Source organism: Mustela lutreola, chromosome 7 (assembly GCF_030435805.1).
Source record: "Mustela lutreola isolate mMusLut2 chromosome 7, mMusLut2.pri, whole genome shotgun sequence".
In the NCBI taxonomy this organism is placed as follows: domain Eukaryota; kingdom Metazoa; phylum Chordata; class Mammalia; order Carnivora; family Mustelidae; genus Mustela; species Mustela lutreola.
Window position 1 is genome coordinate 41,166,057 of NC_081296.1, and position 25,720 is coordinate 41,191,776.

The 25,720-nt window shown below is 45.8% G+C and overlaps 1 protein-coding gene across 2 annotated transcripts in view; it reads left to right on the forward strand.

The window, feature by feature from the left end:
* The window catches only part of THSD4 (thrombospondin type 1 domain containing 4), a 564,345-nt gene that overhangs the window by 244,889 nt on the left and 293,736 nt on the right, over positions 1-25,720 (forward strand). For both annotated transcript variants that reach the window (XM_059180552.1, XM_059180551.1), the window contains one exon: positions 3,463-3,599. In XM_059180552.1, the coding sequence (XP_059036535.1) occupies positions 3,463-3,599 (137 nt within the window). The remainder of the gene's footprint in view (positions 1-3,462; positions 3,600-25,720) is intronic.

Genomic DNA, 25,720 nt, shown 5'->3' on the forward strand with positions numbered 1-25,720 from the left:
CAGATCATGATCTCAGGGTCCTGGGATTGAGCCCTGCATGGCTAAGCCCTGCCCCTGCTCAGTGGGGAGTCTGCTTCTCCCTCTCCTTTTGCCCCTCCCCCACTGTTTTCTCTCTCTTTGTCAAATAAACAAATAAAATCCTTTTTAAACAAATGTTTTTAGGGGTGCCTGGATGGCTCAGTTATTGAGTGTGTGCCTTCGGCCCAGATCATGATCTCAGGATCCTGGGATCAAGCCCCGAATCGGGCTCCCTGCTCAGAAGGAAGCCTGCTTCTCCCTCTCCCACTCCTCCTGCGTGTGTTCCCTCTCTTGCTATCTCTCTCTCTCTGTCAAATAAATAAAATCTTTAAAAAATAATGAAATAAAAAATAAAAAAATAAAAAATATTTTTATATCAGTGGGTTTTCTGAGGGAACACAGTTCAGTGAGTAATTTAAATATTTAACCTATATTTGAGGGTAGCTTTTGCTGTTAGCTGCTTTATTCTAAGTCACTTGAATTTTTTTGTGTAATCAGCATTTTTTTTTTTTAATAGTAAGAGGGCATTTTTACCTGGCAATATTCTAAATATAGCTACAGATAGTGCTTATATTACCTTAGACATTTAGGTGTAGAATTGGAACATCTTGGATTCAAAATAAGAATAGTCAGTAACTTCCAGGCCTTCTCACTGCTTGATTTTCCTTCCAGCGGTGGCTCCCAAACTTGACTGCCCCAGAAGGGCCCTGAAGGCTGGTTTAAATAGCTTACCACAGGTTCTGCTGAAAGAGTTGGAGGTTGAGGCCCCAGAAATTGCATTTTCAACAAGGTGCTATGCTTCTGGTCCTGGGGCATGCTTCAAGTCACCCGCTCAGTGTGTGGAATAGAAAGGTGTTCCTTTCTAGGGGGTGGGGAGGACATTTGGGAAGCAGATGAGAGCAGAGAGGGAGAGCAATAAGAGAATCCGGGAGAGAAGGAGGTGCCCACATCGCTTGCGGCCCATTGCTCCCCGCTCTTGGACACTCTTCTCTAATTTTCCTCCTCTGTCTGCACTGAAAAAACCATGGCAAGATCTGCTTAGAGAAGAAGCTCTTGGCCTGAGAATTGTAGTTGTATTCATGGGGGAAAAAAGGAACGAAGTGATCATCTATGGAAAACCTTAATCCGAGGCCCTGCAAATACATTTTTCTGTGGAATTTTAAAGTGGTTGGGGAGTGTATGCAGGGCCGAGAGAAGTCAGTCCTGAGGCGCTTTCATGAGAGGCACCAGGTTGAGTATTGCTAAGGGAGCAGGATTCTAGGCAGTTGTGTTAGGCAGTCCCTTGTCCGGAGGCTTCATTTCTTTGCTAGAGCCCCCTTTTTCCTTCTTGCGAGTCTGAGAAGGCAGGGACACTGTCTAAGCCGCATAGGCAGAGGCTCAGACCTAATGGCTGGTTTGGACCACAGGTAGGAGGAGCCCAGCCTCAAGGCCAGACTCAAGGCTGTTTTCAGGCAGCTGTTCAGAGATTCGGCCATCATCGTCTCACACTCAGACATTTTTTTTTTTTTTTTGGTTCTCGGAATGTTCTTCTGCTATACGGTTGTGAATATTGAGAAATAAAATTGTGGCTGCGAAAGATAGTATCCCAAAGGCTAGAGGTAATTGGGAGGAAGCCAAGAGAAGTGAGAACTCCAAACCCTTACCCATGTGAGGCTGCCTTTCAGACACTTTTATTACTTAAAAGGCAATGCCCTTGGATTGGTCCTGCTGTCACCTCAGAAAGTGAGAGCTGGGGAGGCGGAAGCTGAGTCAGGGTAGATAGATGACCTGAGAAAGCAAGCTTTGGAAACTAGTTTACCCCTTCCTTGTCACCGCCTTTCTTAGGCCTCCTGCGGTGTTGTGTTTTTAATCTACGTAAAAATGGCTTGGTTTTAGGTAACTCCAAAGGTGCTTCCGTCCTTGGTATTCTTTGATTTTGTCAAGATCACCTTTTTTTATCTTTTGGGCTGCCAGAGTACGAAATCCTGTCTCCTGACTTCTAAGATAGACTTCAGAGTATATAGAAGATTCAGTGTTCCCTAAACCTTGTGATCCCAGAGGCTCCATGTTATTTCCTTTTAGCGGTTTTCAGTGGCTTTGGAGTGAAGTTCATTGCTATGACAGGCAGCTACTCTGGGGAAAATATGATGTATTGTGTTGTGTAGGAAAAAGTCAGTGTTATCCAATCCAGTAATCAGATTTTCAGACAAAGGCATGACCCTGTAACATGCTGTCTAATGGCTGAACATAGCATTCATCTTGTCTCCAAAAACAGTTAAAAAAAAAAAAATCAGTGTGTACTTGGCTTGGGGTCTGTTTTGGAAATATATCTTGCCGGATAAATTTTCTCATTCTTATTTTGGAGGCAGCTAAATTGCTCTGAATGTATTGGTTGTAGCAGTAATTAATTTAGCATTTATTAAGCACTGACTGTGTGCCAGGCTTTGTGTAAAAGACTCTGTAGGGGAATATATCTGGTCGGGGGAGAGGAGAGAAAGGCAAAAGAAAAAAAATGGCTGGGTCAGCGAGGCGACTGCCTTTGACTCAGGTCATGATCCCAGGGTCCTGGGATCCAGCCCTGCTTCAGGCTTCTTACTCAGCGGGGAGTCTTCCACCTGAGGTGATGGGGAGACCACTTAAGTATCTAATAATGGAAGAATTATTACAGGAAACTCTGTGTAACAGAGTATAAAAGTGTTATAACAGCACAGATGTTCAATTAAAAATTTTTTAAATTTTTAAAAAAATAAAAAATTGTGTGTACACTGTGATCTCCGGGAAGTGAGATATAATTATGACTGTGTTAAAGCATGGGAGGATTTCTAAAAGTAGCGTCTATTATTTGCATTGTGAGATTCCTTAAGAATCTCTTTGAATCTCTACTATAGGCCAGTAGATCAAGACCCAGTCCCTTCCCTCAATCATCAAATATGGGGAGATGTCATAACTCCAGCACAGTTTAAAATAGTGTGTGATTATGGGGTGCCTGTGTAGCTCAGTCAGTGAAGCATCTGCCTTCGGCTTAAGTCATGATCCCAGAGACCCCGGGTCCAGTCCCAGGTAGGGAGCCTGCTTTTCTCCCTCCCTCTGCCCCTCCCCTCGTCCTGCCCTCTCTCTCAAATAAATAAACAAAATCTTAAAAAAAGAAAAGTGCGTGATTATGAAACGTCCAGAATAGGCAAATCGAGAGAAAGAAAATAGACTGGTGGTTGCCAAAGTCGGGAGGTGGGGAGGGAGGGGGGGTAGTGACCACAAACAGGTCCAGGGGTTCTTTTTTGGTGACAGAAATGTTCTGGAATTAGTTAGTGGTGGTGGTTGCACAACATTAGGAATATACTAAAAACCACTGAATTGTACACTTTGGTTAAAATGGTTACTTTTATGTTATGTGAATTTTATCTCAGTAAGGAATACCGGAAGCAAAAAGATACTTTTCTTTCTTTCTTTCTTTTTTTTTTTTGGTAGTAAAGGGCAACCGGAAGTGTGAGTTGAACTGCCAGGCAATGGGCTACCGCTTCTACGTCCGCCAAGCTGAGAAGGTCATTGATGGTACCCCCTGTGACCAGAATGGCACGGCCATCTGCGTGTCTGGGCAGTGCAAGGTAAGTGCCCAGGACTGGATTTCTGTAGCGTGTTCTCCCGGTGCTCGATCTGGAACTGCCAACCCATCGCGTGTGGCCAGGCTGTGGCCTGTTCCCGCCCCACAGCCCGCGGCGCACCGAACCACGAGCTCTGGGACAGGTGGGCTAACCTAGGGCGGCTCTGTCATCTCTGTGATTTTGATCTCAGGACATCTTCCAAGGCTCAGTCTGGCATTTCAAGTATTAAATGATTTATGTTTCCATCTCGTGCATCAAAGGGGACTCCGCCATCCTTCCCTACTCTGGAGTGGAGATTATGAAGAAGGCAGGGCTGGATCTGTGAAGAAACTGCTGGCATCACGAGGGCGAAGGTGGCATTTTCAGGGCAATGTGTATTTAATTTTGCCTCGCACCTGATGGGGCAGGCTTCCAAATGAAAGGGGTTTAGTGCCTTTTAGAGCAGATTTGTACCTTAAACAGGCAGAGTTTTTCCGGCCTCTTCGGACTTACAAAGTCTGTTCCAGGAACTCCCTGTTCCCCACTCTGCAAACCCTTGGGGCTTAAGAGCATCCTTGTGGGATGCTTACCTGTGCCAAAAAGAACCGTGTGGTTAGCAATAGGCACCTTCGATAAGATGGCATGGATTCCACGTTCATGTTAATTGGGCCTGGACTGCCACCCTTCTTGCACCTGTAAATGTATGAGTGGAGCTAAGACCCCAGTAGGTACATGATTCTTTGGGGACCAGACTAAAACCCCATCTTAATTAACACCCTGTAGCTGGTAGGCTTGATTTTCACAAAGGATGAACTCTTCAGTTATCACATCTGAAATTTCCTGTTACCCCTCCTATCTTCTTATTTAGTTGAAGAGCTACTGACGTGTGGTTTTATCAGCACAGTCTTCCCCTACCAGACTTTTTTTTTTTTTAATGAGGAGGTTTCAAATAAGGTGCAAAATGACTTATTTGAGCAGAACAGATGTTTGCAGATTTTCAATGAAAGTGAAGAAAGGAGTAGCTGTCATTGGCTATCTGATGGGTGGGAGGGGTCTTTGGAAGAGCAAAACTCCAGGAGAGGTGGGGGATGGCATGGAAGAGCCAGGGGAGCCTGATGGGAAGTACAGTAGGGGCTCAGACCTGTCTGGCCCCATTTTCCACCCCATCAGGAGAATCATGGAGCTCCAGATGTCCTCTCGTGCCTTGCTGACCTTAAATCATACCTAAGAGAGTTCTGTTAGAGGTTTTGATCTCCAGCTGATATGGTCTCTGTTTCTAAATGTGACTGAGCCTGAAATGGTGGGCCTTATAGCAACCTAGCTTTTTGTTCCAGGCCCTGAATCAGAGCTATTTCATTTCCTGAATATAGGTGCACAACGCCAGGAGGGGATGGGGTGTAATGGTTAAAAACATGCCCTCAGAAGTCAGATTGCCTGGATTCAAATTCTGCCTCTTCCACTCTGTGTTTGACTGTGGGATCTCATGCAGGTTACAAAAGTGCTCTGTGCCTCTAACACAGGAGAAGGGCAGTGTCTACCTCCTGGTCTGTCATTTAGTAAGCATATTGGCATTTCTTAGTATGAATACATTGTTTATGTCCACATATGTCCTGTCCTCTTTGAGTTCCCTATGCAAAAGCATCTTCTTTGTTCATTTGTTTGTGGTTAGATTACAGGTTGGTGAGACTCACATTGTCTTTCGTGAGAACACTGTAGGGTGAAATGCCGGGGGACTGCAGATTCTAATTTGCTGGGTCTGGGGAAGGTCCTGAGAATCTGCTTCCCAGTGAGCTCCCACATTATGATGATGCTGTGGGTCCTCAAGTAGCAAAGTTCTAAAGGACACTTTGATGAAAATACAGTTAACCAAGACTCAGAAATGTACATGTAGAGTGGTGTCATGACTTGGAAGGAAGGCGAAACCTGGGCTCTTTCCACCGAAGGAGTGTGTTTTCCTAGTGTTGCATTAAGTGTCTGTGACCTGATGATACAAAAGAAAAGCAAAGACTTACATGCACGTGGCTACAGACTCTTACTGACTGTTGAAAACCATTCAGACTATGGGGTGGCACAGTTTGCAGATGGTAATTGTTAAAAGATTGGGACAAATATTTTCCAGGATGTGAGTAGATTAATAGGAATTTGACGTTACAAGGGCCGCTTTGATATTACTATGTACTTGTTCTCTGTGCACTTGCCTGAAATTTCCCTCCCTGAAGTTGTTGGAATCACTGACAATCCTGACCTCTTTTGAACTTCAGTTTAGAATCATCACAAGTACATTTGCTTCCCAGGCCCGAGTTCTGTTTACTTTGCGACTTTCAAAGGGTACAGTGTCCTTTTCTGAATATTTGATTGGAAGCCCAGAATTCGAATTGATGTTGCTACCTTGCTGACTTGTAGCTCATCTGAAATGGCTCCAGAAAGCCTCTCCTGGCCACATACAGTTGAAATGCAAACCCAGGCCTACAACAAGTTAGCGAAAAGCAACGAGCATCCAATAAGAATTCGAGCTAAACCTGCAAGAGAGGAGCTAAGAGAGAAGGGGGTCGTCCCCCTTGACACCAAACCAAAGAAAGGTCCCAGCCCAGCACTGTTCCTGGGCTAGCAGAGCAACCTGTGGGCAGCCTGGTTTACCCTGTTGCTGGAACTCTTGTGCTTTAGATCCTAGAGTTGGAAGAGGGGCAGGAAGAATGCAGACATCCTAGGACTGGCTTGGTGAGAGGCTGAGGCCAGAGAAAATGGGGGTCCCTTTGCCATCCTTCAGTGCTGGGTTAGTCTTTCTTTTCTTGGCAGGGACTGAAGGGTCCCAAAAGTTGTCTTGAATCTCAGGACTGCATATAGATAGGCTTGAGGGGAAAGGACTGCATTTTCCTAAGCAAGAGAATGTATCTGGAGCCCTCAGAGACCCTGCCTTCCTCAACTTGACCCCTTCCCTGTAAACATCAACTAGGAATGTCTGGCCAGTGTTCAGAGAAGTTCTGAGACACTTCTAGCCCTGCCCAATCATTATTGTCATTTTGGGAACGAAATACCGTTTATATCTCGTTAGCAGAGAGCAGAGGAATAATGTCTATCATCGAGCATCACATTAACTCTGCTGTGACTTTTTTTTTTTTTTTGCTTGATCTCAGCTCTGTCTGAATAACTGAATTATAATAGTTTGATGACACAGGTATTACTTTTGCTTGCCACTTAATAAACCTAGATGAAAGTTTCTCTTCGGTGGGATAGCAGGCATTTGAAAGAGCGGGGTCACTTGGGTAAAGGATGAGAAAGAGAAAAACACTCAACTGCCTGGAGACTAGCCTCACAGAAGCCTCAGACTTCTAGACTTGAGTGATCCCTAGAGTGAGAACCACCCCCAAGATCTGCTTTCTTCCCCCCTCAAAGAGTCTTTGGTGGGAAACAAACAGCCCTTGAGGAAATGCCTTGCAATAAAAAACAGGCGGATGGGAAACCTCAGAGAAGCAAGGTGTCAGAGCTGATGTGGCCAGCAGGGAGCCTTTTTTGAGATCGTGTTCCAGACACAGTGCTCTGTGCTTTACCTATGAAATGATATCGTTAATCCAGACACGCAAAGGGCTACACAGAGGTTGACGATTAACATTGGCTTTTTAGGCCGAACTGTTCATTGGAATAAAAAGATCAGTTTATAGGTGACAGGAAGAAACCCATGTACTTTATTTAGGTCGCTCTCCTCTTCAGAGTTTCTAGTCCTCACTGTCTCTTTCCAAAACAGGCCGCCTTTCCAAACGTGTATTAGGACATGTCTCTCCTTTGCTTAAACTGTACCTGTGATTCCCCCTCCCCTGGGGATTAAAGTCCAGACCCTTCATCATCTGTCTTCTGCCTGGCCTCCCTTGGCCCCCTCCCTGCTGGCCCGGCTGGGATGTGTCAGTCCCTGAGCCAGCAGGCCTGCAGGGTTCTCTGCGTCCACCAGAATGTACACGCTGTTCCCTCAGCTTCAAGTACTGCTCTGTGTCCATCCTTGGTCCACTTGGTGGGCTCTGCTCAAGAGCCACCCGCTGACTCCCTGGAGCGCTGTGTGGATTCCTTGGTTCCTGCTTCTCGGGACTGTTTGTCCCCGCTGCCCCCACCTACCACCCAGCGAGCTGGGAGCTTTTCCAGGCACTTTGCTTTAGCAGAATGCCCGCGATAGAATAGGTGCTTAAAATAAATGTGTAAATAGCTGAACTGAAGCCTTGGTGACTCAGGCTGTTGGATTTCAGCAAATGAAGTTAGTCTTGAGAGCAGCACGGAGCTTTCTCATTTTTGGCTGGGATGGGCAATAGGGTGCAGACAAAACAGGGACATGAAGCCCCCTTGGCCACATCCCCAGAACCCCAGGCCTCAGAGGTCGGGGTGAATTCTTGGCATCTGCAAGCTCTTAATCCCCCGTCTTGCTCTCTTTCGCTCGCTCTGAATTTCTTGAGTCCTTTCAGAGCTGAGGCAGGAGGAATTTACCAAGTGTGAGAGTGCTTGTTCCGGGGGGGGCCTTCAGTCGGGGGAGAAGAGGCCCTTCTGCCCTTGAACTTCTGCCTCCCATCCCAGGTCGGTCTTGACCTTCCCGTGGGGCGACGCCTGCGGCGCCCTGTCGGTCCGCACTCAGCGGGGGCCTTCGCGCCTCCTTTCCCAGCTGGGACGCTGCTCGCCTTCAATCTGGACGCGTCCACAGACACTTCCAGATTGATTCAGTAAATGAAAGCAAGGTAACTGCTTCCAAATGTTCAAAGATAAGCTGCGCACCGGCAGGCGGCCCTGGCGGGGAAGAATGACGTCATGGGTGTGCGCGCCTGTGGGAGTGTGCGGTCGTGTGTCTGCCTGAATTCCTGTCATCCTCCTGGGGGAACCCGCCACTGCGCTTGCGCGAGCCTCGTGGGTGGACCCTGCTCGCTGGTCTGCCTGTTCGCCCTACGTTGCTTCCTTTTTCTCCCCTTTTGGTTACTGGCTTTCTTTTGTGGACTTTGTGTAGAGGTCTGTGGCCACTACATATTGGGTATAATGTTCTCCCCTTTGACAGACACCTGCATGATTTGGCCTTGAAATAGGGTGCAGGGCTCTCCCTTTGCTTGAATTCTGAGCATAGGTGACACTCTGTGGACTCCCTCTCGTGTCCCCACCCCCAGCAAACTGTGTTCTAAAAGGACTGTCTGCTTGTGACTATTAAACTCCTTATCATAGTTAATATTTTGACACGTGTTAACGCGTTTGAACTCCTGTAGGAGAGAGAATGAGTGTGGTGTGTGTCTGTATCCTCGGTGCTTAAAGTGTGAAAATTATTTGGTAAATATTCTTAAAATGTATGAAAGAATGATAAAACAACAGATTAGAAACTGTGTACTTCTTTCCTGCAAATAATCAAGAATAGGATTAAAGAAACATTGGAATGTTAGATCCCAGGCCCTGTTCTCAGACCCTCTTGACATTTAAACTGATACCTAATATAAAGCTGATGACATCTGCCTTTTTTATATGTACTTCTTTCCGGTTATCTATAATTTTACTCACTTCCAATCACTGGGACCACTACTAACATAAAAACTCTGGTTAGATTTCTTAATTAATGCATATTTTTATGAATTAAGTATTAACAGCCCAAGCAGTATTATAGGATCATTCATTAATTCAACAAATAGTCTTAACTGCTCACTGCTGGACAGTGTTGTAGGTGTGGGGAGATGAAGTGGAAAAGATGAACACGGTCCTACGACATTGAGCTTAAAATCCAACGGAAAAAGTAATAGAAAAGGTTGGTTAAGAGGCAGAAGAATTCTGAATTTTGACAAGCATCATGAAATTAATGGGGGAGCCGGGCTGGTGAACTGGTGAGGAGACATACCTCAGATGGACTGTAGGGGAGGGCAGGGGTCGAGGTGCTACCTGTAGGTCCCCAGGGATGGGAGAAAATTCAAGCTAAGTCTCCAGCCCAGGACCCGGTACCTGAGCACTGCTCCAGAGCCGATGGATATGGAGATGACCCCTTTGTGCCTTCTCTCTGCTCCCTGCCCTTGGGTTAATCTAGTCTCCCCTTGATGGTGCCAGACTTGGTTCCTCCATAGTGCCTACACATCTTCCTGAACCCATGCTGGCTTTTGCAATAGAAAGGCCTCCATGGAGTCATTCTATGAGCCCAGAAAGACTCTCCTGCAAACTGGATGATATTAAGAGCAAGTTTTGGGGTCAGCCAGGATCTCCAATATGAAAGCAGATAAAAGAGGGGCTGCCCAGGTAAATTGGGGTATGGTGTCCAGAGCTTCAACCTACCCTTCCTGGTGGTCCTCCTATACCAGAGAGAGAAATTTAGGGTGCCTTCCCCTCAGCTTTCTGAAGGAATGGGCAACATCCTCCCAAGGGACCTTAAAGAAGCACTCTATCTTAATAGGCAGGGGTGGTGACTGACACTTGTAACTGAGAAATCAGAGGAAGCCTCCTCAGGGTCCCCTGGAGGTAGGTCCTCCTACCTCTACCCCCATGTACCCCCATCACCACCCCTAAACCAATCATGGATACCATTTTTGTATTTCACTATTTTTAAGAGATTTTATTTATTTATTTGTCAAAGAGATAGAGAGTACAAGTAGGCAGAGCGGCAGGCAGAGGGAGAGGGAGAAGCAGGCTCTCTGCTGAGCAGAGACCCTAGAATCATGACCTGATCCGAAGGCAGCCGCTTAACCAACTGCGCCACCCAGGCGCCCTGTATTTCATATTTTTTAAAGATAAATCAATTTGCATGACTCTGACCTCAAAAAGTATGATCCCCTGTCCTCTATCAGTTCAGCTCCCCATGGCCTGAGAGGAAAAAATCATTGTTTGATCATTTCTTTTTTAAGGCAGATGTTTTTATGCATGTATAAGGTCATGATTTATTATTTTTTCCTTCTTTTTGACACATATAGTAGCTTATCACACACATAGTTCTGGACTTGCTTATTTCACATCCCTTGGCAAGCTTTCCATTTCGATATCTAAAGGACATCCTTCTTGCCTTTACATAGCCCTGCACTGTATGAATGAACCATGGTCTATTTAACTATGATGATGCATGTGTAGGATACATCCAGTCTTACTCACAAGCGAATGGGCAATAAATACACGGTTTGGGGGGTCATTTTACTTGTTTGCAAGTATCTGTAAGATCAGTTCTTAGAAGTGAGACAAGAGAGAGTCCATATGTCTTTGTGATTTAAATGCTTGGTGGGTGGCAAATTGCTCTCCAGAGTGGTTCAAACAACTCCCATTCCCACCAGTGATATCTGTGGGTGTTGTGTTGTCCAACATTGGATTTTTGCCAATCTGATAAGTGAAAAATTGTATCTTGGGTCGTTTTCATTTGCATTTCTCTTACTTTGAGTGAGGTTGAGCCTCTTTTTGTATGTTTAAGAACCATTTAGGGGCCTGGAGTCCGATGAGAGAGGTGGCTTGGATGCAGAATTTAAGGAGGTGCCTAATGAAATGAAATTCTCAGGGCCTCTTTAAATTCTGAGCCTTAGGCACCTCACCTGCCCTGCTCTAATCCCTCCCCCCAATAGCACTGCCCTTCTGACCCAAGAACCATTTATATTCCTTTTTTTGTGCTCTGTTTTTTTTATTGGGTGGTTGATCTTTTTCTTAGTTTGTAGGGGCTTTTCACACATGAAAGAGTTTTTTTAAGAGATATAAATTGCAAGTGGTTTTTTTTTTTTTTTTTCACCAAGTAGCCTTTTGACCTATGCTTTTGATCATGAAGTTTTTGTCCTTTTTTTTTTTTTTTTTTTTTGGCATGCAGAAGTTTTACATTTTTAAATGGTGCATTTAGCAATTCCTTCTTTTATGATTCTAGATTTTGTGTCATGGAAAGATCTACTGCACTTTAAAATCTAAAAACAACCTTCTATGTCTTCTTCCACTAATTTATGGCTGTATGCTTTTACATTTTTACATTTTCTATTAATACATTTGGAATTTACCCTAGTGTATTGTGTGAGGTGTGGATTCAATTATACTTTTTTCAGATGGCTACCTAGTTATGCCTTACCATAATGGATTAAATCTTTCCCTTACTATTTTGAGGCCCCCTCTTTATTACTGTGTATATGTATGTATGCAAGCATATATTTGGGACTTTTTTGTTCTTTTCCATTAGTCTATATGTCTATTCATACAAGAATACCAAAACATACATTTAAAAAAAAGATTTTATTTATTTATTTGACAGACAGAGATCACAGGCAGGCAGAGAGGCAGGCAAAGAGATAGAGAAGAGAAAGCAGGCTCCCTGCCAAGCAGAGAGCCCAGTGCGGGACTCGATCCCAGGACCCTGAGATCATGACCTGAGCTTAATTCACTGAGCCACCCAGGTGTCCTAAAACATACATTTTTGAGAGAGAAATAAAACATACCAGAATGGAAACTTAGGTTGGGGAGGAAAATTTTTCTTCTGTCTTTCAAGATTCTTTGGCCTGATCTAAGAATTAAATTGACCTGAAATGGATTTACAGGAGAAATTCAAATTTAATTATGTACTTATAGGAAATCCACATAAATGAGATTCCAAAGACAGTCAGGCGAAATAAGGTATTTATGTCATTCTGGACCAAAGAGAAGTAGGTACAGGACTAGTGCTTCAAAGAGAAGGAAGGCAATTCACAAGAAAAATGGAAGGAGTGAGTGTTTGCTGGGCCATCCAGAAACCATGGGGCAGAGAGGTCTTTGCTCAAACAGGCCTTGCTAAGGTCTTCCCTGTCAACCATATGTAGTGTGTATCAAACTGTAGTTACCTGTGGTGACTGCTTCCTTCCTGGAACAGGTCCTCTATCTAAATACTTTCAGGCAGTTCATAGGAAGGCAACAAAGGAAAACTTCTTGAGTCTTCAGTTTCTTAAAAATAATCAGTCTAGGTGGTGAAGTCCCAGAACCTAAGTCAGGTTCGGTGGGGTGAGGAGGTTCGGAGCCGACGACTAAAGAAAGAATTCTTAAGACGTCGTTGGTGCAAAAGGTGATTTATTAGAGCACGGGGACAGGGCCCGTGGGCAGGCGGAGATGCGGCTGCCCCGGGTTGTGAGGGGTGGTTGGTTATATACGCAGGAGTTGGGTAGGTGAGGACAAAGGGGTGTTCAGAAGGGCTATTGGGGCAAAGAATACTATCAGGATATTGAAGGCTTAGTTGCTATCAAGTAAAGACAATTGGGAGTCTAGTGGAATGTTACATTCCTGCTATCAAGCATCCTTGTTAATGAGATTTAGGTTTAGAAGAAATTTAACTTTATTTACTTTTCCTTCTACTTCCACCTCCTTCGGTTTTTATGGAGGGGAGGGTGACATTGGGCTTGAGGAACTGAGTTCTGTGTCTTTGGAATTGGGCTATTGATAAGGTAACTTCTTTGTTGTAATCTCAAGGACATTTGTAAACCAAGGGAGACTCCTGTCTTGCAGGATTGTGATCTCAGCAAGTTAACTATTTATCATTTTATGGCAGTCAGGGGTGCCTGAGGAATGCTACACCTATGGAGGGGAGCGGATGAAGGGGGGGTGCAAGGCGCCAGCTCTTGCTTTGTCCTCAGCCAGCCTCCTGCTCCCTCATCATAGGGGTGCCTGGGTGGCTCAGTGGGTTAAAGCCTCTGCCTTCTGCTCAGGTCATGATCCCAGGTCCTGGGATCAAGTCCAGCATCTGGCTGTCTGATCAGCGGGGAGCCTGCTCCCCCCGCCTCCCACCTCTCTGCCCAGTTGTGATCTCTTGTCTGTCAATTAAATAAATAAAATCTTAAAAAAAGAAAAAATCAGTCTAAAATAATTCACAGGTCAAAGAGATACATTTTATGTTGGGAGATTTTGCTCCCCTACACTTATGAAAAGTAAACTTGCTCTTTGCTTGGACGTAATGCGCTCACAGACTTTGAATGAAAACCTTTATCACTTGGAAAACCTATCTGTGTTCAGGAGCCTTAGCAAGACTTCATAGTCACAACACATTTTTACTTAATGGAAAAAAATGAGTGTTCCATGACTTTTAGGACAGTAATAGCCAAAGTTACAATTATAAAAAGTACTCCTGATGATAAAACCATGGTAGGCCAGGTGAAGATCCCACAGATGGTTGGGAGAAAGCCAAATAAATATTAGAAGATTTATCAAAAAATATAGAACATTCACGCAGCTCTTTACTTTTAGAATTAACTGAGTTTAACAGGAGGAAAGAAAAAAAAAAGAAGTTGCTGCCCCTAAGAGCAGCCCAGCTCTTGAGGTACTATCTTCTGTCATTCAGTAAATTTGCAACATCTTCTACAAGCTTTACTTTATTTATTTTATTTTTTAAAAAATTCTGTCAATTTCTTGAAGTTTATCAACCCATCTCCTGGTGGTTTGAAATTTAACCTATCCTGATTATTTTTCTCGGGCCTTATTTTCACAATTCTCAGCAAAATATTAATAATGATAACATTCAAGGATATTCTGGATCTGGTCTCCTAACCAAATCTTGAGAAGGTGCAAGAACAGATTCTTTTTTACCCTGCCTCCAAACTCACCCAGATGGAGTAAGGAAAGAAGATCAGTAATGGCCATGATTGCCAGAAACTGAAGATAATCATGTATGTGAAAAGATCATCATCTCAGACATTTGGTGTCCAAAGACCGCCTTGTTTTCTTAAAGCTATGCTTGACAAAGCTGTAAAATACATTTGTCTCCCTTGTGAGAAGGCTGATTAGCTTTTTCTGGGTGAAAGATCTTTCTGTCCTTTGGGTTTCAAATTAGTTTCTAAAAGCCTAATCTAAATACTTCCCACATGCAATGTGAGGTTTTAAATACATGGTATAAATAAAGTACAGTGCCTAGTAGTGTTCCAATGGGCTTGATGTGTGTGTGTGTGTGTGTGTTTTTTAAGAGATTTGTTTTTATTTGGGGGGGGGAAGGAGAGAGAGAGAGAGAGAGAGAACAAGTGTGGGCAAGGGAGGGAGACGATCTTAAGCACAGACTCCCACCTGAGTGGGGAGCTCGACAAGGGGCTCCATCCCAGGACCCTGAAACCATGACCTAAGCAGAAATCAAGAGTCAGAAGCCCAACCGAGTAGGCCACCCAAGGATCCTGCTTGGTGTGCTCTTGTTTTATTTCTCACTTGGGGGAAAAAATAAGGTTTTTTCTTTTTTTTTTTTGGTCTTTATTTTTGTTTTTGTTTGGATATTTGAGGCCAGAAATCACACAATATTTTGCACATGGGAATCTGTTTGCTGTGTTCCAATTTTTATAGATTATGTAGCACGGTATCAAGTTAAGTATGCCTTTTAATATTTCTTGGTGTTGATTTTCTGATACCTTCTACAGGGCAGTTTTGCAGAACTGGTTGATAGCGACACCTAGTGGTCAATATTGAAATTACATGTCCTTTTGACAGCTCCTCTGGTAACTGGCATACACTAGGGTTTCACTCAGAGCTGACGATAGGCTAAACAGGCCAAAATTAAAATAAGTGGAGGTGGACTAAGGGTGCAATCACTGGAACGAAAGTGAATAAGAAGGGCGATTTCTTCTTGATGACAACACCCAGAACTGTATTATAACAGGGACAATTGTGTATGGAAGCACAAAGTAAATTGCTATTTATTTTCAGACTTAGTTCTAAATCACTTGTTTCAGCTCAGTCTCTCTGGCTCTTCCCAAACCAGGCACGAGGTGTGGAGTCGCTAAACAAATTGCTTTGAGCAAGTCATGTAATTTCTGTGAGACTCAGTCTTCTGAAATATAAATTAGAGATGCTGAGACCAACTCAGATAGGAGAATTAAATACTGTTTCATGTATAAAGATCTGATGGTAGTAGTGATGGTGTGCTGATAGGTCTGGGGGTTTATTTACACGGATTTTGATGTCTGGGGGGTGGCGAAGACAGATGGGGACAAGGTACTGAAATTGCGCAGGAAATTACAGCTGGATCTTGGTTGGGCACAGGGAGCAAGGGGAGCCCTGTCCTAACATGAACAGAAAATGTGGATTGAATGAGGCTCAGAGGACGTGAACCCTGGTCCCCCAAAAGTCAGTGGGTTTGAGAAAGCTACTGCCCAGCTGACCTGGGAGGGAGGAGGGTGAGGGAGAGAGGGATGGAAGTGCCAGGTGTCCTTGGAGAGACCATGTCACCAGTTGAGCTTTGAGAAGATATACAGACACAATTATGGACTCTGCCACTCACCAGCTGGGTCTCCTTTGTTATATATCTTGGTTTTTCTGAGCCCCCTCTTACCCTTTTGTGAAGTGAGTTCACCCAAACAACCTGGCAAGGCTGCAAGGGCTTGAGGAGGAGATGCAGTAAGTTCCCTACCACCACCCAGCCTGGTGGTAGGGAACTTACTGGCTCCTAGCGAGCTCACAGGAACGGCTAACTTGCTGCTCTCCAAAGAGAGGACGTGGAAACAGAAGATTAGAAATGGGGGCATCTGGGTGGCTCCGTGGGTTAAAACCTCTACCTTTGGCTCTGGTCGTGATCCCAGGGTCCTGGGATTGAGCCCCGCATATCAGGCTCTCTGCTTGGCAGGGAGCCTGCTCCCCCTACCCCTCTGCCTGCTTGTGATCTCTGTCTGTCAAATAAATAAAATCCTTTTTTTTTTTTTTTAAAAAAAAAGAAGATTAGAAATGGGACAAGCAAAATCTTTTCATCTCTTGGACACATGACTCTTTGATTCCTCCTTGCCTTTCTACCTTACTCCCTAGGCATCCTTTTCTTCCTCTGGGTCCCACCTCTAGGTCCCTCTAGGTCACCTCTGAGAAGCATTCCCTGACCCTGGAGGATACCATCACTGCTCGTACTGTGTCCGCAGCCTCCCGTAGTGCCTTGCCTTGACTTTCCTTGACACCGTTTCCATTCTCAATAGATGGAGTGTTATTTGCTGCATATCTCCCTGGTCCACAGTGAGCCTCCAGAAAAGACTGGCTGAACTTCAGTGCTTAGGAATTGTTGCTAGAACTTGTGAAGAACAGGGAGAAAGAGAGGAGAGGAGCAGAAAGTGAAACAGGTGTGGTGAAATGTGCATCGAATCTAGGGGAAGTGCATGTGGCTGTTTCTGGAACTGTGCTTGCAACCTTTTCCTCTAGGTTTGTCATTCTTCAAAATACAGGTGTGGAGGGCAAAAAAAAAAATGTGAGAGCTCCCGTTCTTGTTGCATTCAAAGCACTTCTTTTGAAGGAGAGTGGACTGGGCTTTGACATCTACCTTCCATGCCTGGCTTCCCAGGGCTGCTGAGGCTGCCCGTAAATACCGCTTGTGTCCAGAGGGTGAGGCTGTCTTCTGCCCAGAAGTTTCTATATTTGGCTCTGATCAACTGGGGTTCCATTGGTCATAAAGAGTAAAACTTATCTTGATGTTGCTCAGAAGCCACGATGCATTTTGCAATTTAAGGGGAGGAGGAAGAATGTTAAATGTTGCAAAAAGGAAGCACAGAAACAGTCTTTTTGAAAGATGGATGTTCAATTCTGAAGGAAAAAAAAAATCCCCCCCAAAAACGATGCAGTGTCACTCGCAGATCCCCCTGCTGGATATTTGAGGAACTGCGGCTTTCCCAGCTCTTTCATAGAAAATTCCTTAATCCAGTGCTTTTGAAAAGCATCAAGGGGCGCCTGGGTGGCTCAGTGGGTTAAAGCCTCTGCCTTCCGCTCAGGTCAGGGTCCTGGGATCAAGCCCCACATCGGGCTCTCTGCTCTGCAGGGAGCCTGCTTCCTCCTCTCTCTCTCCTGCTTCTCTGCCTACTTGTGATCTCGGTCTGTCAAATAAATAAATAAAATCTTAAAAAAAAAAAAAAAGCATCAAAGTTTCATGCATGTTCAAAGCTGTATCCTATCCCATTCCCTTCTGCAGCAAGCTTCGGTTACAGTGTTAAGCTCTGTATTGAATTAAAGCATAAGAGGCAAGTGTAATTTCAGAATGAAAACCGTAAAACAAATGCTCTTCAAATTCTGCTATTTTATTATTTTTATTAACTTTTTTCTTTTTAAAGAAGAAAGTGCCTGAGGCAATCCTAGAAGTAAAGCCTGCCCTACATCCCTTCTGTTCTGTGGATTGCTCGAGGAACAAATGCTTCGTCTCAACTGAAAATCTCTTTTTCCCATGATTATCCAAGGCTGAGGTGGTATTTTCTGATACCTTCTAATAAACATTTGGTCGACATTAAAAAATTGTTCTGATCCTGGAATGGCCCATTTCTTGTGGAAATGCCTTCCCTAGGAAACGTGGCTGAATGTCTAATCCATGTGTGAGGAATGGGGCACACAGGGCAGCTAGGCCCAGAGAGAAGACATATGGGCCAAGTGTGGACAAGCTGATAAGCTGGTGGGGAAGAAAGGGTGCTGAAATTGGGGTGCAGGATGGGACAGGATCACCTCTTCATCCCTTTCTGTGTAAGATACTGCAACTCGGGTGCCTGAGGGGCTCAGTGGGTTAAAGCCTCTGCCTTCAGCTCAGGTCATGATCCCAGGGCCCTGGGGTAGTGCCCCGTATTGGGCTCTCTGCTCAGCAGGGAGCCTGCTTCCCCCTCTCTCTGCCTCTCTGTCTACTTGTGATCTCTCTGTGTCAAATAAATAAAATCTTAAAAAAAAAAAAAAAAAAAAGGATTCTGCAACTCAGACATTCTACAGAATGGAGAGCCAGAAGCGCTGAATCCGTCTGAATTATCCGAGACTGACACCAGCTCTTCTGTGGCCACAAGTGACCTTCTTAACTTCTCTGGTTTTAAACAGTTTAGTTCTTCATCAGAAGACAGTCATTTACCGAGAGAACTGATGCATCTTCTGTCGCCAGGCCTCTCTCCTGAGCTCCAGACTCTTGCTAACTCCCTGCCCCGCGTCCCTACCTGGAGATGCCCAACGCGATCAGACGGAACTTGTTATTATTTTCCTCCCATCTTGCTCCTGTGCTTCTGATTTCGGCAGGTGGCCCCTCCATCCTGCTCATCTCCCAAGCCAGACTAGCTGGATGTCTTCATCGTTCTCACCTCCCCACACCCAGTGGTGGTCAGGTTCTGCCTCCTGCATCCTGGAGTCTCCTGGGTCCATCCCTTCTTCCCCCCTTGACACCATTGCTAAAGATCAGGTCTTCATTTACTTGTTCTTTGGACCATTGAAGATTTTCCTGACTGATCTATCTGCCTCTTATCCTGTTCTCTTTCAGTTGAGCTTCTGCTTTGCTGCCAGAGGGATTCTGAAATATAACTCACAGTCAGTTACTCCCCTGCTTCTGGGCCCATCGTGCCTATCCCCACCGTCCAGACTCCAGCATGGCATTCACCGTGCACGGTGACCGAGCGCCGCCCACCTCTTCCCTCTGTAGTTGTAAACTCCAGCTGGGCCAAGCCAGGCCAAGCTCTCTGGAGAGGCCACGCCTCTGTTTCATGCATGCGGGCTTTGCGCTCCTCCTTAAGCCTAGAATGTCTCCTCTTCCTTACGCAAATGGCAAATAGCTATTCACCAGGCAAGACTCAGCTTAGGCACCGTTTCCTCTATAATGCTCTTTCTCTTGATCCCAGGAGAGGGTGGATGCCTCCCCTGTTGGGCCTCAGCTAGAATTCCATGAAAACACCTGTAATTCTTTTTCTGCCCGTTCTGATTCACACGTCTGCCTCCCCTGGATGCCCAGAAATACTGCAGACTAGTGACCTTGCCTTGCTCATCTTTGATCCTCCGTTAAGTAGCACAGTGAGTCGGCACATATTACTTATTCTAAGGATGTTTGTACAGATGAACAAATTAGTCTCTTCTTCAGTCAGCCCCAGGATTGTTCAACACCAAGCATCTGAAGCTGCCAGCGTCATATGATCTGGTCATTCTTCCCCAGGTCTTACCTGGGGATCTGGTGAACGCCAACCACATAGTATAGGGATGTCACATTCATAGCAATGCCTCCGAGAGTCCATGGTCTGAGCTGCACTAACATGATCAGCAGGAGGGTCTGGGTTTTCTCGGATGATTCTCCAGTCTTTTCCAGTAATGATATCAAGTAGACAAGTGGATATCCAAGTCTGAATTTCTGGGACTGGTCAGAATCATGACTTTGACGGGTGAGGAAGAAGCCATGATTTACCTTTATGGCTATGGCCTCAGAAGGGTTTCAAAGTTGTAGGACTCAAACGTTACCGGTGGCCGGGCACAAGCTCCTTAGGAGATTGTGTTTTTCTTGTGCATCAAGACATTTAGCATGGGGACATTTGGCCAAGCTTCATCATGGAGAACAGCCCATACTTTGCCCCCTTTAGCAACTCTACATGGGCTAGCTCGCCTACATGTCCAACAGCGACCTCAAACTTTGGGATAGTTAAAATGGAATATTTTCATGTTATCTCCCCCAACTCCTCTGAAAGAAAATGACTTTGCCATTACCGATGTTTTCTCCCATATCTCCATGAGCAACACCCACTCGGTTACCCAGGTCAGAAACAGGAATGCTGTCTTCCCTTCCTCCTTCCTGCCCTGCACCACAGCCAGCAGTGGCAAGGTCCTGAGGAAACTGCCTCCTTGATGGGTTTCTGTGTTCACGCTCCTTCTTACCATCACTTCCTTTCTTCAAGTCTTTACCGTCACTGGGGTGGATGAGTAGAGCGACCATGGTGATAAGGTCTTCCCATCTCTGGTGTTGCCCCTCCTTGTACAGGACTGCCAATATCATCTTCTAAAATATGAACCCGAAAGTGTCACTCTGCAGTGCCATTTAACATTGCTGATGGATATAACATAAACCCGGGGAATCAAAACGGGCAGCTGCTCAGCGCAGCAGTTCGCTGGTGCACTAATGTCAAGGTTCCCTTCATCTTTGCACTCTGATGAACTCTGCCCGGGCTCCCTTCCCTCATTTTTCGGGTATCTGCTATGGGCAGATCTCAGGCCAACACGAGGTCCAGCAAGAGGAAGAAGAGACTCTTTCTTCTGTACCTTCTTTGTAAGAGCAAAGGAGATTTTTCTAGATGCCCTCACAACAGAATGTTCCTCCTGTCTTATTACTCAGAAGCAAGTCTCCTGCCCATCCTCAACCGATCATGGGCCAGGGGATTTCACGAAGTCACTAGTGGGAGGGAGGGCAGGGTTCTGGAATCAGAACCAAGACACTGGGTGGGCCTATAGCCCTTTCTCCCTTTTTACCAGGTTAATTCTGAGTGATTTCCCAGGCTAATTCCTGAATATTCAGCTAAGAAGTCACTGTGGGGCAGACTTCCCCGACCCCCTCCCTAGCCTCTGATGCCTTCTTAGGAGTACACCGCCCCAGACTTTATCCCACCAGAGGGCAAGTGCCTCAAGGCTGGAACATTTCAGATCTGGCACAGAGAATGAATGACAAAAGCTGAGTTGTTGTATCAGGCATGACTTTCTGCTTGCCAGAGAAACCCAACAGCAGTGGTTTCACCCAGTGAAGGTTTGTGTTTCCCATGGAGCAATGACCCCAGAGCAAGAGGCCCTCACCTCAGTGAGCGAAGAGGTTCCTGCAGCTTGTCAAGGACCCAGGCTCCTTCTGGTGTCTTATTCTGTTCTCCTTAGCATGCAGGTAAACGTTCTGATGAGCGCGAGTTGACGGCTCGAGTCCACTGAGCCCGTGCTCCAGGCGGCAGAAGGGCAAAGTGTACCTGTCAACCAAGTCCATGACTTCTCCTCAAGCCATCTCTCTCTCAGCAGCTCCACCCAGCTGACTTCTGGTTCCATCTCATTAGCGAGACTGGGGTCTGGTCTTATGGGGACGGTGCCGACACAAACGTTGTTAGGGTTCTGTTGGGAAAAAAGGGGAAGCAGTAGGATGGGAATGGACCCAAACGGTGCCTGCCCAGTCACACCCAGAGTGTCTCTAGATAATTTATTCTTTACTGGTTGTTCCGTCTGCCAGCTTGAAACCAAAGAGCAGCCGACAGAAGCTGTCATGTGGAAGTGTTATGACAGCCTAGAGCAGGGCCTTGTAAGAATGGTATATATCACGCTGTGCAACATCCTCACCACGGATGTTCAGAGGACAGGGTCCGGAGAACCGAGGCCTAGAGAGACGTCGCTTGCCCAAATTCAGTCAGAAATCTGGTGGCCGAGATTGTTTGGGGGAATAACCTATCCTTATCTCAGTTTTTTTTTTTTTTAAGATTTTATTTATTTATTTGACAGAGAGAGATCATAAGTAGGCGGAGAGGCAGGTGGAGAGAGAGGGGGAAGCAGGCTCCCTGCTGAGCAGAGAGTCTGATGCAGGGCTTGATCCCAGGACTTTGAGATCATGACCCGAGCCGAAGGCAGAGGCTTTAACCCACTGAGCCACCCAGATGCCCCTCCTTATCTTGCTTTTAACTCCCTTAATGTACTGGGCATGTAGTGTGATTTCAGTGCCTATGATCTTGAGGTAATAGATTTATTAACTTCTTTTTCCAGTCATACATCAAAGTCTGCAAAAGCTGAAACATTTGCATGATTTTCAGGGTATCATGCCCAGTGTAAAGTCATGTTGTGAGGGTCTTCGTGCGGTCCTCCCGGCTTCCTCTGCAAGGGATTCGAGAAAGATGGAGGGAAGAACCGAGCAGGGACCCACGCTCCTGCGGTGGCCTGCAGTTACCGCCATTCACGCCTAGATGGCGCCCGTACACTGATCGGAAACGGTTGCCTGGTAATACTAACCACCCGGTTGAAACTGACAAATTCTTGAATCAAGGTGGTGAAAAGTTAAATATAGATGGCTTTCAGGCGTGGCTGAGGGAATGGACTGGTTAAAGGAGAGGTGGTGAAAACCAGGGACTGGCTGTAAACACATCGGACGATTACACAGAAAGCTGCTTGCCTTCTGTTCATGCTTCCAGTCCCAGGGCCTTGCTGGGGCCACCACAGCAAGCAGACCTGGAGGGAGACCGGCTGGTCTTACCTGGGTGTGCCTGGCTGACCCACCGGCGGCCTTAGCACTACCTCCCCCCCACCCCCCAGGGCCCCGGGTGGTCCCAGGGGGACCCAGATTCCAACTTGACCATCACAGAAGAGACGGACATAAGCATATGTACAATTACCCTTCAACATTACTGGCATCAAACTCTTCTTCTCCTGACTGACCAAATTAGCCCGAAGAATATGGGACACTGTTTCCACGTGGCAGTACAGTAGAGAGGTGAAGAACAGGACCTTGGAGTTAGAGGGACCTGGGTTTCTAGTCTTAGGTTCTGTCACATACTACTGTGTGGCCTTAGGTCAATCCCTTAGCACCTCCGTGCTTCAGAGAAGCAGACCCACTTCCCAGAGTCATTGTGAGGTTTGAGGGAGCTAATTCTGTGTCAGTCACCAAGCACAGTACCTGCCTCTTCTGTAAATGCTCCAAAAAATGAGTTCTTATTACTGCCATTAGTGCACACTTGTGAAAGTCACAAAGGACAGTGAGGTTTATCAGTTGTTCTCAGACTATATAGATATCTTATAACTTGAGTTGTGACGAGTGTTGAGAGCAAAATCAGTAAAATTTGACAGTGAAACCTATTACTGGGTTCAAGTTAAAGTAGCATTTTAGGAATAAGTGGATTTAATTAAGGGGGACTTGACTTGCACCAAAAATTCCAACTCCTAACTACTACCACCAGAAAATGAAAGGTAGATTCTCATCCAAGGGTATCGGTAAGCTTTGCTGGTCAAAGTCAATGCCTCGTTCTCTGTGTAGCTTTCACCATAGATGCATACTAGGATTTGTAGACACTGAGGAAAAACCCATTTGGGTTCCAAAGTTGGATGAAAACTACTCCCCACATTAAAGCCATGACAATGCTTGGTGGTGGATCGGGGCTCCGATGCTGAACGACTGACCGGGCTGGATACGATGGCCCTAAGGAGGTAGGGGGTTCAAGCCTGGATGGAATCAAAAGAAGAGCCAAAGAGTGGAGGGTCTCGGTGTTAGGCAGGTATACGGGTCCCGCAGTGTGGGTTTGAGAACGTGAGGGGATGGCAGATCTGTTGCCTCTCTCTTAAACTGGGTCAGGTTGTGTCATTGTAGTTAACGACTACACGCATTGTAGTTAACTACATCTGAGTTCACGTCCAGCTTTCATCCCTTACGAGTGGTGTGCCCGAGACATTGCTGTCACTCTCTGAGCTTCTGTTTTCCCATCTGCAAGTGGAAACAGTCCTTCCCGTAACACCTGGCATGGTGTCACAGGTACAAATGGAACAGCCCCAAATGTGAGTCTGTGGGGTCTTTGCTCGTCACTGAGCTCCAGCTATTCACAAGGCCTCACTTGCACTTAGGGGACAGGGTGGGAGCCTCATGATGGGCTCCCTTATGAGAGAAGATACTAGAGAGCTGGCTCACTGTCTCTCCACACTGACCCATGGAGGAAAGGCCCTGTGAGGACACAGCAAGAAGACACTGTAAGCCAGGAAGAGAGTCCTCCCCGGAAACTGACTCTGGGAGACCTTGGTCTTGGGTTTTTCTTTCTTCCTTCTTTCCTTCCTTTCCTTCTTTTTAAAAGATTTTATTTATTTATTTGACAGAGAGAGACACACCGAGAGAAGAAACACAAGCAGGGGCTGTGGGAGAAGAAGCAGGCTTCCCACTGAGCAGGGAGCCTGATGTAGGGCTTGATCCCAGGACCCTGGGATCATGACCTGAGCAGAAGGCAGATGCTTATCGACTGAGGCACCCAGGTGCCCCCGGTCTTGAATTTCTAACCTCCAGAACTGTGAGAAAATAAATGTCTGTTGTTTAAGCCACTCCATCTGTGGTATTTTGTTGCACACCCTAAGTGATGACACCCCGTCCCCTTGTGGCAAGACACTGCCCCATACAAGAGCTTACCTCTATTTTCAGGCATACCCTGTTCTCAGCCCCCAACTTTGGGTGATCTTGTAGGCCGAGCCCTTTTGGAATTCAAATCTGAACTTTTGGACTCTGAGGCACCTCCTTCTTGCAAGTGAGACTCTCCTGTTTAAAATGAGCTTCAGAACTGCCCTTCTGTCTCCTTTGTACTTTGCCATCTCAATGGATGGAGGGCCATGGACCAATGCGGCATTGCCTACCACAAATGAGTAATACACGCTGGCATGAACAGATGTGAAATTGTTGAGTATTGTGCCTGGCAAACAGTTGGTACTCAGTGAACGTTTCCTGAATTCTGACATTGAGTAACAGCTGTGAACTTGAGTGTCCTAAAAACCAAAGCTGGTTTGGTTTGAACTCGAGTGTCCTAAAAACCAAACCACCCACAAATGGTTGTCTGCTTGGTGGGTTTGTCCCCTAGAAGCATGACATTTTGATCTGGAGGGATGGGAGTAAGTGCAGTTGTGAAGATTCTCTGATGGGAATCTAATGGGTAGTATGGTTTAAAAAAAAAAAAAATCCAGTGTGGTGGTCATTGTCTTCTTGCAGAGTGACCATCATGGCCAGGACTGGGAGCCCCCAGAGGCAAGGAAATCCAGGCATGAGAGTGTGGGATACTGAATGTAAATGAGCCTTGCTACCCACACCAGGTGACTACCTTTAAAAGGGAAACACCCCATGGAAATGAATCAGGATAAATGTCCACTTAAAACCACTCTTCCCTTTCCTCTAGGAAAGAAATGAAAAAAAGAAAAAAAAAGGGAATAGAACTTGATGTTTAAGTCAAACAAGGCTGTTTCTGTACGTTGCTGTAACCAGATAGCTTTGAGAAGGGCGGGATCATCCCTGGCCTGGGTCTTGGAGCCAGGCTGCCAAAGAAAGAGAGACGGCCTGGCCCTTCTCCCAGCTGTGTACCTCACTCTTGAGATACTCTAATTTATAGTTAACGCCTTTTAAGCAAACAAGAGGGAGAAAAAAAAAAATCTGGTTCATATTATGGCAACTTGCAATGAAGGGAAGTCTGGGAGTTCAAAGAAAAAATGTCCCAGGAAAAGCATAGCCCGTTAAAATTCATTCTAAATGGTCAGGAAGGTAATTGAAAAGAAGGTTTTCTCAGTGCAGTGTTGGCAGCCCGGTCCCCTCCCTGTGCCCTCCCCCTGCTACCCCCACTCATCTCTCCCTGACACGAAGGTCATTCCAGAGAGGACCAAAATTAACAAGCATGGATTACCAAGACATGCTCAACTGACTGCGTCAGTAAAAACTCCAGGGCTCAGTGGACGGGATCAAGGCAGCAGGAGGAGTACACTCGCCTTCCAAAGCCAGAATCCTCTCTGGTTTGATTTGAGGGCCAGGGACGCTCCCTCTGCTTTCCTCCTTCACCTTT